This window comes from Eublepharis macularius, chromosome 4 (genome assembly GCF_028583425.1).
Source record: "Eublepharis macularius isolate TG4126 chromosome 4, MPM_Emac_v1.0, whole genome shotgun sequence".
Classification (NCBI taxonomy): Eukaryota; Metazoa; Chordata; class Lepidosauria; order Squamata; family Eublepharidae; genus Eublepharis; species Eublepharis macularius.
Window position 1 is genome coordinate 60,493,081 of NC_072793.1, and position 18,496 is coordinate 60,511,576.

Sequence of the window (18,496 nt, forward strand, 5' to 3'; positions counted from 1 at the left end):
TACCGTTTGTTGCTGCAACTACGCTTCTACTGGATAGTTTCACATTTGTTTAATATGTCATATCAATCTGCTTAATTTTTTTTCCCAGCACTGTATCGGATTTCTGCTTGTTTTGTTTCAGCATTGTTTTTCAGCTCAGATTTCTACTTGTTTTCAAATTTTGTACCCTATTGAATTGTTTATTGAATGTCCCAATTGCTGATCATATTGACTTATTCTATGTCATCTGCCTTGATTCTCAGTAAGAAAGGTGGACTATAAATAATGTAAATAAATAAATGGCAATTTTCTGGCCCGAGAATAGTTGTTCACGGGAGGAACTGAACCCATCAGAGCATTGTGTACCATCTAAGCTGGACACAGAGCAAAGAACATGAGGACTATTTTTTAGCTTGTCTCAGCAATGAGATCTCCTATGCTGAGTAGCACAGAGGAACTGCCAATAAAACCTTTTTTCAATTATCTTGGCTGAGGAATTTGTAAGCTGGGGAATTAAACTAGAATGGGATGCAAGCCACTTACAGCATTAGCCTAATATTCCACTTCAAGACATAGGAGACTGTATATGACAAATACTTTGACAAATGCTTATACAGCAGACACTAAGAGGTGGCATGCATCTTAAGATCCCTATACCTCCGGGCATAACCCCCACTAGAAGCAACAGAGTATTATTTGGGAAAGTCATGGGTCTTCCAAGTGTAAAAGGAGTTAATGAAGGGACCCTGATCTCAAGTCTAGTCACTTATGTATGTCTATAGTTCCATCACTCTGACCTGGATAGCCTAGGCTAGACTCATCTGGTCAGCTCTCAGAACCTAAGCAGAGTTGGCCTGCTTGGGTGATCCAGGGCCACTATGCAGAGGCATTATGCAGAGTACCAGAAGGAGATCTAGGGCCACAAAGCAGAGGCAGAAAATGGCAAACCGCCTGTTAGTCTCCTGCCTTGAAAACCTCATCCGTCAGCTATGACTTGACAGCACTTTCCATGACCACCATCGTTCCATCACATACTACCAACACCCTCTAGTGTGACCAAAAGTTGGGATGTTGCTGTAAAGATATGAGCATGTTTCATTGTTTGTCATTGGGGTGAACAAGGATCAGATTTAGTTTCCATTCTAATAGTGTCCCAAAAGGCATCACTTTATTCTCTCTCCTATCAATGAATGGTGGCCATTCGTACCAGTAGGAAAAGTAAAGCACTCAGCTTTGAGATTCCATTGCAGTAAGAGCAGTATGTGTCCCCTTCCACTGGCAACAGACAAGGATCTTGTAGAAGGTTTCATCCCTCCAGGGAACCTTGCACTACACGCCCTCCCTCCACACATCTCCATCCCATCAGGATGCTCTGTACTAGCAGCATGATAATAAATGATGGCACACTAATGCACATAGGTGGATCGCAACAACAAAGAAATGGAATTCACTTTTTTCTTTTCTTTTTTATCCTGGTCAGTTCGAGGATTCAGAATTTTTGGTTCTGGATTTGTCAGAATAGCATGGTTATTGCTTTTCACATTTTCATTAATGTTAATAAGCAACAAGGCATTTTTATGTTTTGAGAGAGCACAAAGTGTTTTGCAACGGGAGGAGAGTGTAACTTGGTTTCTCAATGCCATGGTACAGAAGGGAGGACAAAGGCATACGGATGGGGCACAACAGACCGGCTCAGCCAATCTGGGGTCTGGCTCAGCTAGGCACTGATAAGATAAAGGAGAGATCCCAGGCTTCTCACCTACTCCTTCTGTAGGTAAACCGCCAAGGTGCTCTTTCTCTCTTCTTACTGTCCTATTATGACAGATAGCAAATATGCCAGATGCTCTTTTGGGGTTGACTGAGAACCTGTCACAGAAACACAATCAATGTGTGTGCTTGGGGAAGCAGTGCTTAGTGGTACTATAATGGATTTATGAAACACTGGTCCTGCAAACAGTAATTATCAGCATCCAAACTGGCTATTAAGCTCTGGAGAAGGAAACAGCCATCAAATACTTGTCGTTCGTTGCGTCTGTTCCCTTGAGAGGGAAACCTTCTGTCCTCCCTTGCTTTTTGTTCCCTGCAGATGTCTGAAACCAGGAAAGCAGGAAACGCAGCTCAACTCCTGCTTCACCAGTTCTCAAATGTATCACCTAGGTGAATGATGTAGGTAAGCTAATGCCTTTTGTTATCCGGCATCTCTCGGATGAAGAAGAATTTGACAGCTATTGTCTGTGCCAGCACAGCATCCTCGTGCCTGAAACATGACTTCCACAGTCCACGTCCCAGGTGTGGCTCACATGGAAGGCCTCTGGAAAGTTTACTTGTCCATGACCCAACCTGAGAAATCTAGAATCACCTGTTCTCTGGGCTAAAGTGTGCTGCCAAAGAATCTTTTCCCCTTGCAATCTGTCTTGGAGCTGCACCAGCACCACCTGCTTGTATTGAGAAACCCAGGATCAACAAGATATGCTCAGCGAGCTGGCAAAAAGCAAGAGGGAGGGGCCCCAGCAGAGAAAGGGTCGCCAACATTCACTGGCTGCTGCTGCCCAGTGGGTGGGAATCCCCCTCCACAGATAAGACATTTGCAATTCAAAGTCAAATCCCAAGCTCAAACAGCCACACAAGACAGCTTTATGTTTTGTTAACCTATTAAGCTGTATTCTACAGAGCCAAACCATTGATCCATCAAGCTCAGTACTATCTACCCTGAGTGGCAGTGGCTCTCCAGGGCTCAGAAAGAGGAGAGTTTTTCCCAGGCCTGCTACTCAAGATAGTAGCCATCTGACATGGAGCCTCATGGAGGCAAAGCCTGTGCTCCACCATTGGGATATGTTTTCCCCATAAGCTGGTGTGATGTGTGGGTTGCAGTGGTGTCTTGGATTGGCTTCATTTGGTTGGCAGAAGTGCCAAGGAAGGAGGTGCGGAAACAACAGTTGCAATGACACTGAGAGCAGAAAGGCAAAATGAGGTAAACTGAGAGAAAGCCCAAATCTTTAAATGGTAGGCTCTTTATTCGCAACTGGTGCTACAAAATGGGCACCAAATCTAACATCCAAATCTGGACCTTTGCAGCACATTTCTTAGCCTGTTTCTACTTGCTTAGGAATTCGGCTGTGGTGCCTCTGTGCATACCTTTCCCACATTCAAGACGGCTCTTTACAATCTTGTACAAGGCATGGGACATGGATCTCAAAACTGTCAACACATACAGCACTCCCCAATAGGAAGCTGGTGTCCCCCTAGCTTGAACTCTGCCACGGGACTCTGGCAGCAGCATCACGCCCTTGCCTACCTACATAGTGGCAAGAGTGAGTACACTACACAGCAGAGTAGCAGGGGTGTGCAATTGCACAGGCTAGCTTCCAAACCATGCTGCATGCAGACAATACAGCCTAAACACAGCTGTCAAAAAACAGATATGGAAAGGGAGAAGGTGCCAACAAACTCATCATATATGTCTTGCATTTTGAAGGGACGGGGAGAGAAAGAAAAGCAAACCAGAACCTAGGAATTGTCTACCCAGCTGTGCCATTCCCCCCCCCCCCCGCAAAAGGAAGCCGTTATTCCTATAGCCAAGGCAAGAAGAGCCGTACTTACTGCTGGTGCTCATGTTGATCCGGTTGTGCTCTTCTCATTCAACAAAGGGAGGGAAACCGTCCTTTAAATTCTCGCCGTCCCCCCCGCCCCCGGTCCCTCTCCTTTCTTTTGGAGAGGGGATCTTTTAAGATATATATATCTAGCGTTTTCTTTCCGAGAGAAATATACATCGAGGTCCGCGTGATTCCAGTCTAATTCATCCGCAGGTGTCTTCTGGATCCCGTGCTATTTTCTCTCTGGGCTTAATCTCGGGCAGGCAGATAATAAGGTCAGGGGTGGGGTTAAAAAAACAAGAGGAGAGAAAGAGAGGAGGAGGAAGAAGAAGAATCCGCCGGGGAATGCGCCCGCGCAAGGTGCCCCCGCGTGCACTTCTCGCCCCCTTTTCCCGCGGGCAGATCTCCGGCGCGCAGCCTTCCTTCGATCCGGAGCCAGGCGCCAAGCTCCGACTCCCGTTCCAGGCTGCCGGGCTGAATTCTCAGCCAGTAGCTGTCATGCAGCGCAGAGCGATTCCAGCGAGGCTCTTCTCGCCGCTCAAGGGGGTGTGGATCAGGGAAGGACGACGAGCGGGGGGAGTTTCTGCGCACAGCTTGCTTGGTGAACGAAGAAACCAGTTCTCTTCAGTGCCCCACCACGACCACCACCACCCGGGCGCCGTTTTAGTAGCGCTAACGAGCCTAGAATCTCTTCGCGACGAGCCCCGCCTCGTGCGCACCTTGCTTCGGCCAAGTTGGTCAATAGAAGCCTCGTTCAGGTGCAGCGGGAGGAGTTTTCGCCAAGACAGAGAAGGCTGCAAATTGGGATGAAAAGGAAAGAGGCAGAGAGCGGGAGGGAAGGGAAAATAGCACCATTGGGCAGGGTTTGTTTGACTGCTGGTGGAAAACGGGATGCTGCTTGCTGCCACCTGCTGGTGGAAATATGACGTCGCTCGTTGCAGGCGAGGCATCAAGTTTGTAAGGGGGGAAGGTCTCTTATTCTTTGTCAATGCCAAGGTAATAAATGCTTTACTCTGATGCCATTATGATTCAGTGGATAGGGATTTGGTCTGGCTTGCAAAGTGATTTCGTTTGTGTGAACGCTGGATCTCAATTCCCAATCTTTAAAATAGGAACAATAGCATTTGGGCCCACCATTTCCAATTAGGGAGACACAAAAAAGATTTCAGAAAGAGCAAGGTGGAGAGGAGACAATGTCCACACAGTAGCCTGTTTATTGGATATAGTCAAGATTAAATTAGGAGGGGGGGGGGGTTAGACTATTTTCAGAGTGTCTTTTGTGATTGTTTTTAAAAAGTACTTCCTAATACACTGAGATACTCTTGAGTAATAATAATATAACCTGAAAAGGGGGAGGAGAACAGAAGCCCCTTTTCTAGGGCAGCTTGGCCCTTTTACTTACCGGGGACGTTCCTCCTCAGATTGCTGCCCTGAATAGCCTCGTCTTACATTGGGCCATTTTAACTTTCCAGTCTCCTCTGCCCCTTTCCCTCATGACATCTTGGACAGGCCTGCGATAAGGATATTCACACTAGCCATTGCAGAGAACAATAAAAGTTTTATATAACAACTATCTTGATACTCATGCTTTGCTATGGTTTTTAACTATTTTAAATCCATTTATAATACTTATGGGTATGTAACATTTTTTTTATAAAGTTGGTCTTGTAATATAATAGTATAGTATCTGAGCTTTATAAAGGTGTTTGAATAAAGCGAAGCGTGTTGGTACCAAAAACCAATGAAGTGAATTTCAAAATGTAGCATTTATTGAAGAGATTTTAAAAGGAAAAGATTGTAGCACAAAAAATAAAGTGAAAAGTGCCTCTCTACTCGTCTTCCAGGATTGGTTTGCTCATAGACAGACTCTGCTGCTCTGTGCACCTCAGGGTGATGTTGCTGGTACTTGGCCATCACTGCTCAGTGCACCGCAGGAGTATGATGTGCATACTTGCTGCATCTTTAAGTTGCTTCCTCCCTTTAGCGTCGATGTATCTTGTACGACATCTGCCAGGGGGCTTCTTGGGGGCAGTAAGAGGTGATGGCTGCAAGAGGTGTGAGGTGGAGTTGGACTGAGGGAGGGGTGGTGTGCTGGGCACTTTGGCAGGTTCATATGAGAGGTTCGCATCAAAATGGCCCCTAGAAAGGTCGTGCACCATCTCCACATGAACATTTAAAAACTCAGTCACCGTACTGACTTGTATATAAAATCCCTATTCAGGAGTCTTGTTCCATCTTTTTTCAACTGTCTACAGTTTCCTTTACCTGATTTTTACCTCAGAACACAGAGTTCCACGCTTGACCAATCAGAGAGGGGGGGTGTAAGCAGGCAGGAGCCTGCCAGTCGCACAGGAAAACCAGGCTCCACAAGGAGATTGGCAACCCTAGTGAACTTTAAGGGGAAGACAGGGAAGTGCATTTTACCTCAGGACACATTCAGTTACTCCCAATAGCAACTATGTACGGTTTAGAATGTGGGGATGAGGACCAATCAGGCCGCATATGCAAATGGCTTCTGTGTCCCAACTGTCTCGGGGGGGGGGGAATGCGGTGTGGAATGTTGTGCCCCCCAATCAGCCTGCATACGCAAATGACCTTGAAAGGCTGGCCCAATCATGGAAGACTGGCCAAGCTGGCAGTGGGTGGGGGTGGAAGCAAACAGCAGCCTGCCAGCCACACAGGGAAGCTGTATCCCTTTGAGAAAACACATTTTACCCCTTTCTTAAAATCCCTTCTTAGTGGGTGTTTACATCATGAAAGGAATGTTCTCCCCAAATTTCATGTTTCTTGGTCCAGGGGTTTGTGCTGGGCATTGATGAGTCAGTCAGGAAACTTGTCTTTGTATATATGGACTAGCGCCAAGGCCCATTGTGATTTAATACAATGGGTTCTAGCTGAGGGCGCTAGGCCAAGCTGCCTTGTGCCACAACGGGCTGGGCAGCCCCCTATAGCCCAGCGGCCACCTGTATCCCAGCCCAGTGCCCCCCTGTATCCTGGTCCAGCAGCCCACACAGCTGTGCCATGGCCTGGCCCAGTGGCCCAGCAGCCCTGCGACCCTGCAGCCCAATGGGCCATGCCACTGCGGCCTAGCCAGCCCTGGCTGCCGCGGACCACCAGGCTGCCCCACACTGCAGCTGGCTGGGACAAAGCTTCCCCCCTCACTTCAGTATGCTCCGAATCTTTATGGAGCATACCAAAGCGATTTAAATATTTGACTCCCAAAGTGGCTTAGGATTCGGGGTTCCCTGAATTTTTTTTGCCTGTGCACACCCCTAGTATAACTGCCTCAAGGTAATCCAGTGAGCTTGCATAATAAGAGTATGGATCTGAACCTAAGTCTCCTACATTCTTGTCTGAAATTCTAACTACTACACCACACAGACTTTCATGGGATGGCTGCTGTTGAACAGCAGCAGCAGCCAAGCTTGGGTGAGTCATGCAAATTGGGTGACAGTGAGTCACTCAGTGGCTGCCAGGCCTGGCCCGGCCCCAATGCATCCTCCCTCAATAGCCAAAACACCCCTGGAAAGGCCCTGCCCCTCCCCCTATCTTTTGTTGACAGAAACCAAATCTTGTAGGCTAGCAAATGTCTTGTTTGCCTGGCAATGGACACTGAAGGCATCTGTTTCTTAAATCTACAGGCATTCCATTTATCATCTGGGATAATTTTAACTCTCCAATGTCTTTTTTTAACATTTCAGAACTTTCTGCAAACCTTGGGAGTTTTTGAGGTTTGTAGTAAGTTCTGTCTTATCTGCTCATGGTTTCAGTCTCCAGATTTAAATATCCACAGATTTGGCCACATTAAGAATCAGATATATTGATAAATGGGGACCAATGAGAAACCCACAAGGAAATTCCCTCACTGGTATCTGCTTGTTTTCTGGTTTCTGAAACCCACCCCCCAGCCACCTTCCTCTACCCTTTCCTCCCACTGCCGCTTCCTCTTCCCATCTTTTTCCCTCTCACACCCTACTTCTTCTCCCCTCTTACTCCCAACAATGGTCCCCACCTCCCCTCGTCCACCTGCTGCCCTCTCTTTTCTCAGTTTGACTTCCCTGCCATCTCGCTGCTCTGCCCACTCATCCATCCATGCCCTTGCCTCTTTGCCTGTATACCCGTTCCTCCTCATCTCTCACTTGGTGGGCTAGCCTCTTGCCAGCCAGTCCAGCAGGCTGAAGTGCTGCCACTACCTGCCTGCCTGCTACAGCAGCTCCCCCTCCCCTGCTCACCTCAAGCAGTGGGGGGGGGGGGGGGTGGCAGCAACAACTCCTCTCTCCCCAGCCCAAGTAGTGTGGTGGTTGCGGCAGCTTTTCCTCCCACTCCTCTCCACAGCAATGGGGATCTGTTCCCCTCCCTTGTGCTCTGCCACCCTCCCATCACTCTGTTCATTCGCACATCCTCCCCACCTTACTTGGTGGGCTGGCCACTTTCCAGCCCGGCCGCCCACCCAGCTGCCTGTCTGCCATGGTTGGCTCTCCTCTCCCCATCTTAACCAGTGGCCGTGATGGTGCCCACTCCTCTTCTGTCTGCCCGGCTTACGCAGTGGGGCTGTATCTTGCACTCTGCCCACCAGGCTGTCCCCCTCCCCATTCACCTGTAATCTGCCACTCTGCTTGACCGCTTCCTTCTGTTACCCCTCTCTTGTTACGGACTCTTAACAGTAGCTGCTTTGTTTCATTAAAAAGTATGTGGAGGAGGCCTCTGATGTTACATTCCTTACAGCTTCAAAATGCGCACAGCGGATCAGCCAGAAAAAGGCCACAGGTGTCTCTCACCTCAGTCTCTTCTATCCACCAAACTACCTCCTCCTCAACCATACTGCGTGATGCCCTTCCTATACTGGCTTTCCCCCTCCCTTGCTCTGTGTCTTTGTCCTCCACCAAATGCCTTCTAGTTGCTTAATTTGGGCCATTTTCCCTTGATACTTTTCATGCCTGGAACTTCCTCGGAACACTTACATGTCACCTCTCCCTCTTCCTACAAATCCCTCCTCAAAACCAACCTTTCTAGAAAATTCTGGGCAAGTTCCTGAGATGTCAGTTGCTACTGAAATAAATGTAGCTAAGTTTGTACACCCCCTTTTCCCTTTCCTTTGGCCTTCCTGCCCTCCCTTCCTTCTGTTCTCCCTCCTTGATAAAAAGCCAAAGCAGCATGTTCATCAACAGGACTGAGTACACATATATGTATGCACACCTTTTTTCCTGATATAAGAATGATGGAATGTAAGCCTGGGACTTTTGAAGAAGGTCCACAAAGCTTTGCCTGATGCATGTTTAGACTTATGATGATTTCTGTGTTAAATGACACTCGGATTTGGCCATTTTCTGACCATTTTCAAAACTATATATAAATCAATGAAATGTGTGACCTAGGAATTATAGCTGGGCAAAAAAAGAAGAAGTTAGAATTGGAATGTACCCTGCTTCATCAAGTGTAGATTTCATTTCCACTTTTACAACCCCTATCCAAGACTTTGCCGATAAATGGATCCTATTCTTGTACAACCAAGATCATTATACCTCACCCCTGTGATGAGAGAAGGAAAAGGCAGATGTTTCCCAGGCTACCAATATTAAAATGATCAAGAAACTACCATTTATTTGTAAGAAGACTCTCAGTAGGAGACACGGGTTTTGTTGCTATGCAAAAAATTAAATGGAACAGCCATTAACAGCTGTATGCTGGAATTAGTATGAGCAATGCATGAGTTTAATTTAAAGCGAATCTTCAGAGGCTTTTCTTAGTTATAAGTAATCTTGTACTGCAGAGACTCACTCTATAAAATATGTTACAGACCAGATTGGGCTAGACAGCTTCCACATTTTCTTAACAGAAAGATCTAGGAACTGTAGGCCCTTTGACACAGGCTATCTATCTTGTCAACAAAGTAAACTTGTCCCCAATGGAAAGAGATGTTTCAGAGGTACATGCTAATAAACAGCCCAACATCTTAGTGCACACCATGCAATTGATCAAAGAACGAAACAGCACTCTGGGTGAAAGTGAGGAGATCCAAGTGCCAGACTTTTGGAGCGGTGGGCAGCCTGACACTGTGCACGTTTACTCAGAGGTAAGTGCTGAGTTCAATAGGACTTCCTAAGTAAGTGTGCATAGGATTGCAGCCTTAGTTAACTGAATAATCAATAAAAGTAAGGATTACACAAAATAAATGTTGGGATTTTAGCAAGTGTTTCCATTTCAGTCATGAAAGACTGAAATGACTATTTGTGTTACTAAGTTAGTAAACTTATTTGCATGTAACCACTTAGGCCTCGAATAAGGATTCTTAATGAAGTAGAGTTAGGATTTTCTATTGGGCAACCTGTTTATTGGGGGGCAATTAAGTGATGCTATATACTGAAATTTTATTGCTCTTTGTCTCAGTTGCTTTCTCCCTTGCTTTCTCAGTCTCTCTCACTTGCTTTTCTAGCAATATGTAGTCAGCTTAGCAATTTCTTATTTTCCTCCAATGTAACCTTATTTTTATCCTTTAGTAAAATATTCTTACAGAGCTATACTGGAGTGTGTGGCTGTTCTCATTAATTCCAATGCACAATCTTTGCATTAACTCTGCTAATTTCCAAAAATAAACTATTTCTTCCTGCTCCCAATAATGTATACATAGTTTATATTTGTCATTATCATTAACAGGTTATCTGTTATAGTAATACAGAATGCAGCAGCATGGCTACTTCCAGGGGGCTGGTCCCAATTTAGGCATAACTCTGGTGCTACAAGTACTTAATTGGTTGCTGGTTAGTTTATGAGTTCAGTTCAATGTGTTGATTATAACCTAACTCCCCTCATGGCTTTGGACCCTCATATCTATAAGACCTTCTCTCTCAGCATGCTTCACTGCAGCTGCTCTGCCCAGCCTGATTAAACCTGTTGAAGATGCTACCGTGCCAACAAAAAGTTTTATGTTATGGCTCTACTTGGGTGAATGGACTGCCTGACACTGCCAAAGGGCCCCTCCCCCACTTTAGGCATGTTGTGAACAGGTAAACAGCAAACAGGTAAACATGCCACAAGCAACAGCTGTGATCACTTGTGAACCAAGTCTCCTTGCCACCAATTGGCTTGACTAGCTGCTAAACAGCTTTGCAGGTGGACAGTAGACAGAGAATTTTAGTTTCATTTCCTTCTGCCTTGCAAGCAGCTTTTGTATCTCCACATTAGGTGAAATCAATCCTTTCCCAGGTCAGGGGTGGTCATATCAAGTAGTTAAATGCTGTGCACTAGTGTGTGGGATATCACAACTGCTCTAAGGTGGTGCAAAAACATGTATGCATGAAATAACTTCCACGATACCGCAGACTGAAACAAACACTAAACAGCCCCACTTCTTTTTTAAAAATGCAGCTTTATTTTATGGTCACTAGTCACTATATTTTATAGTTTTATAGCTTGCTCACTGTTTATTTATACAATTAGATGCAAAGCAGCAGATTATGAGAAGTCTGTGGGGGAGGGGGAACCTAGGACTATTATCACACTGTGAGTCTCTCTACGTAAGGCATCTGACACCTGAAGAACACATGTCGGGAGATGCAATGTTAGTGGGGAAGGGTAGTGGGGAAGACAGAATCAGCGGCAGGGCAAAGGCTTTACTATACACTGGAGCTGTGTGAAGGGGCTGTGAACTGCCAAAAAGGGAAACTTTCGCTTATTATATCCTTTCCAGGTCCAAGCCCGGCTCTGGAAGGGAGCTCCAGCCCATTTCCATTCTTTGCTGCCCTCTGGTTGTGATCTCACACAGTTTTAGACTCCAGAGGTGAAATTGACAGAGCCTTGGGGGAGGTGAAGATGAAATTAACAAACCCTCTGAGGAGTGATCTCCGCTGGCTGTCTTTTGGGTTAACATTGTGTATCCCTACACTTGATAAACATGTTCTGAGGCAGCTTGTGTAGAGAGACTTTTGTAATCACTGTACTCACAGGAGCTGCTGAATGTAACACTGCTTTATTCTCAACCAACAAGGAACTAACACAGAAAAGGAAAATAAGTAAGAGAATAGTCTAGGGGGGTGGAGTTTTCCTCCATCCCATAATCAGGTTCTAGTTAACTCTTTACTATCCATTTTACTACATCCCTCCCCCTTTAAGCCTTTTTTCTTCTTTTTAGTAATCACCCGAATATAGTCTTTCAAATACTCACGTCGTCTTGCTCTCACTGCATAGCGGTGTGCTTCCACCCCATCATTATCCCTGGGTCTGGAAAGGTCTGTTTTGCAGAAGCTTCCCTACTTGGTGACCTGGAAGGGGGCATCAAATTACAGTTAGCATCAGTCTCTGAAATACCACAAGGACTCAGCTTTTCCGGGCATTCCTGTTCCTCTTCCCCTTTTTCCGACTCTTGCACATCAGTTCTCCAGCAGATGTGGTCTTGATGCCACCTGATGACTCGGCCATCAGGTAAACCAGTCTTAAAAGATAGAGGCCCCGTCGGTGCTTGAATTCGACTGGGGATCCAAATAGGTTGAAAGGTACTAAAACTTTTAGTATAGACCTGATCCTGTACTCCCAAGTCTCTATCTTTAGAATAGTAATCATGGTTACGTTTTTGAAGAGTCTGTTTCCTCTGTACTTCCTCTTCTAGTTTGGGTCACATTCAATCCAAGTGGGCCTGTACCTGCCTTCCCATTAACAACTGGGCTGGACTCATCCTTGTAGTGGTCTGGGAGGTGATTCTATATGTCAAGAGAAATCAAGCCAGCCTGGTCTTCAAAGTCCCAGAAGTCATCTTTTTCATTCCTTCTTTGAAAGTTCTGACCGCTGTCTCTGCTAAACCATTTGAAGCTGGATGATAAGGGGATGTTTGTATGTGTTTAATTCCATTCTTCCGCAGGAACTCCTTAAATTCCTTGCTGTAAATTTTGGCCTATTATCTGTGACCAGTACCACTGGAAGTCCATGACAAGTAAAGGTCTGTTGCAGTTTGTCATATGTTAGAGCTGAGGTTGTGGAGTTCATTGGGGGAACTTCCATTCACTTGGAATGGGCATCTACTATAATCAAGAACATCTTCCCAAGTAAAGGTCCTGCAAAATCTAGATGTATCCAAAACCATGGTTTTCCAGGCTACTCCCACGGATGTAAAAGTGCCAGTGCTGGTGCCTGCTGGTGTTGTTGACAATGGACACATTGTTTGCACTCCTGTTCTAAATGTGGCCACTAGATGTAGCTGCAGGCTAAAGCCTTCATGCGAGAGATCCCAGGATGGGCTTCATGCAGTTGTTGCAGAACCTGCTGTATTCCTTGGAGGGGGGGATCACAACCCTAATACCCCATAACACGCACCCATTTTCCACACTTAGTTCAGCACTCCTGCTCCAATAGGGATGAATTGCTTCTCTCGGATTCTGTGGGGGCCAGCTGTGCAGAATGAACTGTGTCACTTGAGACAGAATTGGATCCTGCTGGGTCCAAACTCTGATCTGAGAAGCTTGTACTGGTGTTTGATTAAGATGCTCCTTTAACAGTTCCACTTCCTCAGGAGTATCTTCAGTCATTGGTGCTCCTGGTATTGGTAATCTGCTCAGGGCATCTGCATTTCCATGTTGATTACCCGCTCTGTAGGTTATCTTATATTGATACGCTGCTAGTGTCAGGGCCCAACATTGTAACCAGGCAGCTGCCATAGTGGACACAGCTTTATTTCCATTAAAGAGCCCAATTAATGGTTTATGATCTGTGACAATCGTGAATTGTTTCCCATACAGATACTGATGGAATTTTTTTATGACAAAGATAATGGTTAGGCCCTCTTTCTCCACATGTGAATAACCTCGCTTTGCTTGATTGAGTAACCTTGAAGCATATGCTAGAGGCTGTTCTTTGTTATTTCCCATGTTGTGTGACAATACAGCCCCCATGCCATAAGATGAAGCATCACAAGACAAGTTCAATTTCTTTGTAGGGTCAAAATGGACCAGTAGATCTGAAGATTTCAGCAGCTTCTTAGATTTTTGAAAGGCTTCTTCTTGTCTCTGTCCCCAGTGCCAGACAGTCTCTTTCTTAAAGAGAAAATGCAAGGGCTCCAAGATGGCTGAGAGGTTTGGAAGGAATCGATGGTAATAATTCAACATCCCCAAACAGGCTCTGAGTTCTGTTGTATTTTGTGGTGCTGGGGCCTTTTCAATAGCCATTATTTTATCAGCCAGAGGCCGAACCCCTTCTTTGTTAATTTTATATCCCAAATACTGGACTTCAGGCTTCATAAAAAAGCATTTGTTCTGTCTTAAGAGCAGGCCAGATTCCTCTAATCTTTGAAGTACTCGCTCAAGCGTCGAATGATGTTGTTTATCGTCTGGGCCAGTGATAAGGATATCATACATTCTAACCACTACCCCAGGAATCTCCTTCAACAAATGTTCCATAGCTCTCTGAAATATGCCTGGGGCTGAAGAAATACCATAGGGTAGTCAGTTGGATTGGTACAAGCCTTTATGAGTATTTATTCTGGTGAATTTCTTGCAGTCCTCTTCCAGTTCCGTTTGTTGGTAGGCTTGGGATATGTCCAACTTGCTAAAATGTTGACCTCCTCCCAACACAGCCAGTTGGTCCTCGGTACGTGGAATCAGGTAGTTGTCTAATTTTGAGATTTGATTTACAGAAACTTTATAGTCCCCACAAATGTGAATGGTTTTGTCTGGTTTGGCTACAGGGACTATGGGAGTTGCCCACTCTGAAAACTGCACAGGAGTAATTTTAATTTTGTCCCGAATAGCATATGGAACAGGCCTAGCTTTAAAATATTTTGGCTGAGTCCCCCTCTTTATATATATCCTTGCTTTAACACCTTTTAAAGTCCCCAGTCCTTCCTGAAACGCTGCTGGATGAGCGCTCAGGAATTTTTATACTGCTGGCATTCACTTCAAGTCCAGTTGACATATTTCTTCCCAGTATAATCTTAGTTCTTTTAACCAGTTCCTGCCTAGTAAATTTGGTCTATCACCCTTTATTACTATGGCCTGTAAATCTCGCCGTTGCCCTTTATAATTCACAAGGATCTACACTGACCCTACTACTGGAATATTTTCCCCAGTGTATGTCTGCAATTTTACTTTTGCATTTTCCAAGGCCTTGGAACCTATTTTACTTTGTTGATGAGTCTTTTCATTAATCACAGTTACTGAAGCTCCTGTATCTATCTCCATGCATACAGTTTCATTATTCAATTCCATAGTGACTGTATAGGGTTCCACTCTTTTTGCCTTTATAGAATACATTGTGTGGGCAAGGCCTTCTTCCCTTTCTGCCTCTTCCAAATAGCAAGCTTTCGGCTTCTTTCCTTCGTCTTTAGGAGGATGTCTCTCTCTCTCTGGGCTTTCTTGCACTCTCTGATAACTGCATTTTCTGGCGAAATGTCCCACTTTTAAGCATTTATGGCACTGAGATCTTTTATGTTGACAAACCAAGGCCGAGTGACTTCCTCCACACCTGAAACATCCCTCTAGGGCTGGAGTCGTTTGCTTCTGGCTTTGGGTTTTATTTAAGGGGTTCACCTGAATATCTTTGCTGGCTAGGTGTAAATCCTTAACATTTTTCACCGCTGCCTCCATGGTTGTTGCCAGTTCTACAGTTTTGGCCCAAGTCAGGTTCCCTTGTGGCAATAACTTCCTTTGAATGTTTTCATCTTGCACTCCACACACAAATCATTCTCTTAACATATCCTCCAAAACATTTCCAAACAAGCATTCTGTAAGTTTTTTAAGCATATATTAAGTCTAATATAGATTCTCTGTCTTTCCTCATTCAATTACAGAATTTAAAATGTTCCACAATGACATTAGGTTTAGGAGTATAATGTTCAGTCAAAACCTTTTGCAAATCTGTTAAACTTTTGTCTCCAGGCTTCTCAGGATGCAGTAGGCCTCGCAAGAGTGCATAGGTTTTGTTGCCACAAACACTGAGAAATACAGCTTTCTGCTTAGCTGCCTCGGTAATCTCATTTGCCTGAAAATATTGGCCCAGTCTTTCAATGTATTGCTGCCAATACTCCTAGATTAAATTCCCCAATTTTTCCATACAAGGCCATGTTTAGAATCCCACCTTGTAGCCAATTTTGTGACCACTGTACTCACAGGAGCTGCTGAATGTAACACTGTTGTATTCTCAACCAACAAGGAACTAACAAAGAAAAGGAAAGTAAGTAAGTGAACAGTCTAGGGGGTGGTGGAGTTTTCCTCCATTCTATAATCAGGTTCCAGTTAACTCCATTTTATTACAGAAACTCTGTGTAAGGATGTGCACAAGTGGGGCTCCTGTAAAGTGTGGGAGCACTCCCAGGGCCTGCATGATGATGTTACTCCAGGAAGTGATGTCATCATGCCATGCCAGGAGCATGTGAGTAGAGAAGAAAGATGAGTGTCAGGTTCCCCCTCCCCCTTACTGGGAGGGTAAGGGCACCTGACAACTCTAAGTGAGCTTCATGGCCGAGTGGGGTTTTGAATCTGAGTCTTCTCAGTCCAGCCCTCTAACTGCTACACCATATCAATGTTTTGCTTTTGGCTGTCTACCCTCATATTTTCCTCTAATGAAAACACAGACATAGTCAGAGCTCAATTTTGGAAAACATTTGATTTCTTTTTCTTATTGTTGGAAGAACTTTATCACTAGCTCTGTTTTTCTGTCATGTTCCTCACATTGTTTTGCTGGGAAATGAAATCAAAGTGGTTCCTGATAGATTTGGGGAACTTTGTTCCTGACTATGAAGAACTTGTAGCATTAGCCAAGAATGGGCCTGACAGACATTGCACACTGTTTCCTCTCCTCCCACTATAGTTGTCAACTCCGGGTTGGGAAATTCCTGGTGATTTGGGGGTGGAGTTTGGAGAGGGGAGAGAGCTCAGCAGGGATGTGATGCCATAGAGTCCACCCTCTGAAGCTGCCATTTCCTCCCTGGGAACTGATCCTTGTAGTCTGAAGAGCAGTTGTATTTCCAGGACATCTCCATACCTCACCTGGAGGTGGCAATCCAGCCTCCTAGAATAGCGTGCTGACCCCAGATGTGGTCATGCTGTCTTGCTTTCCATGTTACATACTCATATAGGAAGCTTTTCCAGATACACTTAGATATAACCTGCAGACTTATACATTGTGATATCCCTGGAGTAGGGTTGCCAGGTTCCTATATCCTCCTGGTGGAGGGCGGGTGGAACCTGGCATTTACCTAGTGTCCTGAGCATATTTCTCTTCATGCACACTTCCACACCAATTCAAAATATAAATGCAATTTATTTAAACACAACTATGAAACATTCCTGGATCAGTAACCAGTGACCCCAGTGCAAAGTCCTACTCACAATCTCTTGGTAAAGTAAGCAGACAGTTTTGTGGATTTAGCCAGAGGCTGTGCCTGGAACAGCGTCCAAAATATCCAAAAGGCCTTGTCACAGCAGGACTCTGTTTGTGAAGATGCTGCCTGAATCCTGGAGCTTGCTTGTTGCCCTAGGAGCAGTTCCCCTTTTCTCCTAGCAAGATGAAGTGGGGCAGCTCTGTATTAGGGTGCTGGTCTCAAAGAGTCAACAAGTTCAGCTTCTGCAATTCCTGTTCTTTGCTCTTCCTTGCTTCTTCAGCTCTTGTCAGTTACTGCAGTTCTCCCAAGGAGAAGGGTTCAGCTCTTCCAGCTAGCAGATTCAGCTCTATGATCTTCTTAGCTCCAAAGCTTGGAAACAAGCTTTGCCTTCCAAAAAGCAGCAGCTTCAGCTCTCTTCTCTCTCTCCAGTCTGTCCAGCTAGCCTAGTCCTGAATTATACCACCCCTCCTAGTCATGGTGACCTCTTTTTTATATACATGCCCCATGGGCCTTTGCTAAACTTGCAAATTAAACAACCCTAGGTACAGCTCAGTTATCTGTTAGTCTGGTCTATCTATGTATCTGCAGTCTATTAATCAGGCCTAGGTCCTAGGCCCCAAACCTTTTTTCCAGTACAGGCTTACATTCCACCTTTAGCAGAGGGACTAGATCTATCGCCAAATACACTATAAACTGGTAATCTGGCACCATCTTCAGGAATGACATCTTATTGGACCTGGATATTGGAATGACATCTTATTGGACCTGGATATTCCATTACTGGCCAAGTGGCCCTGATCTGTGGATACTGAAATCCAGAGACCAGAGCCATGAACAGACAGGCAGATCTTTCTACACACCTGAAAAATGTCCCTTCTAAAATCTTAAAAAAAAAACATTGGGAGGGTTAAAAACATTATTATAAAATAAACACCTGTAGAAAGCACTCAGTGGCAACCATAACAGTTTAGCCAGTATTCCAGGCTTGGTATCTGTCAGTAAAAGATGGGAGAGGGAGGACAGGGCCTTTTCCAGGGTTGTTTTGGCCCTTGAGAGAGGACTCATTGGGACCAGACCCAGAAACAACCACTGGATGACTTGATACCACATGACTTGCATGACTCATTCAGGCCTGGCTGCTTGCTACTTGTTCAACAGCAGCCCCTTCTCCTCCCCAAATTAAGAGCAGTGTAGTGGTTAGAGTTTCAGAGGAGGATCTGGGAGACCAGGTTCAAATCACCACTCTACTGTGGAAGCTCACTGGGTGACTTTGATCCAGTTATACAGTCTCAGTCTGACCTGCCTCTCAAGTTTGTTGAAAGGATAACGTGGAGGCAAGGAGAATGATGTAAGCTGCTTTGAGTCCCCATTGTGGAGAAAGGCAGTATATAAATGAAGTAAATTATTACATATAGAAGATGAAAATGAGGAGCACATAAAATGTAAGTTGTTTAGTGGGTTTGAAGGAGAGACAGAAGTAGGGAACGGTGAGCATGTAGAGCCTGATAGGAGGAGGGAAAAAGGAAATAGTGTGGGGAAAAGGATACAGGGAAAAATAAAATACTCCTCCTCCTTGCAAGTTCCTCACTATTCAACTGGGTCTGGTTCAGCAACACCAAAC

General features: G+C 45.1%; 1 protein-coding gene and 1 pseudogene across 1 annotated transcript in view; both read right to left on the reverse strand.

Annotated features, from left to right (window-relative positions):
* ABLIM3 (actin binding LIM protein family member 3) overlaps window positions 1-4,359 on the reverse strand; it is a 196,649-nt gene extending 192,290 nt beyond the window's left edge. The window contains exon 1 of the mRNA XM_054977806.1: window positions 3,580-4,359. Within this exon, the coding sequence (XP_054833781.1) occupies window positions 3,580-3,592 (13 nt within the window). The 5' untranslated portion in view covers window positions 3,593-4,359. The remainder of the gene's footprint in view (window positions 1-3,579) is intronic.
* Window positions 4,360-12,186: 7,827 nt separating this feature from the next.
* On the reverse strand, window positions 12,187-15,139 carry LOC129327591 (uncharacterized protein K02A2.6-like; annotated as a pseudogene).
* Window positions 15,140-18,496: the final 3,357 nt, after the last annotated feature.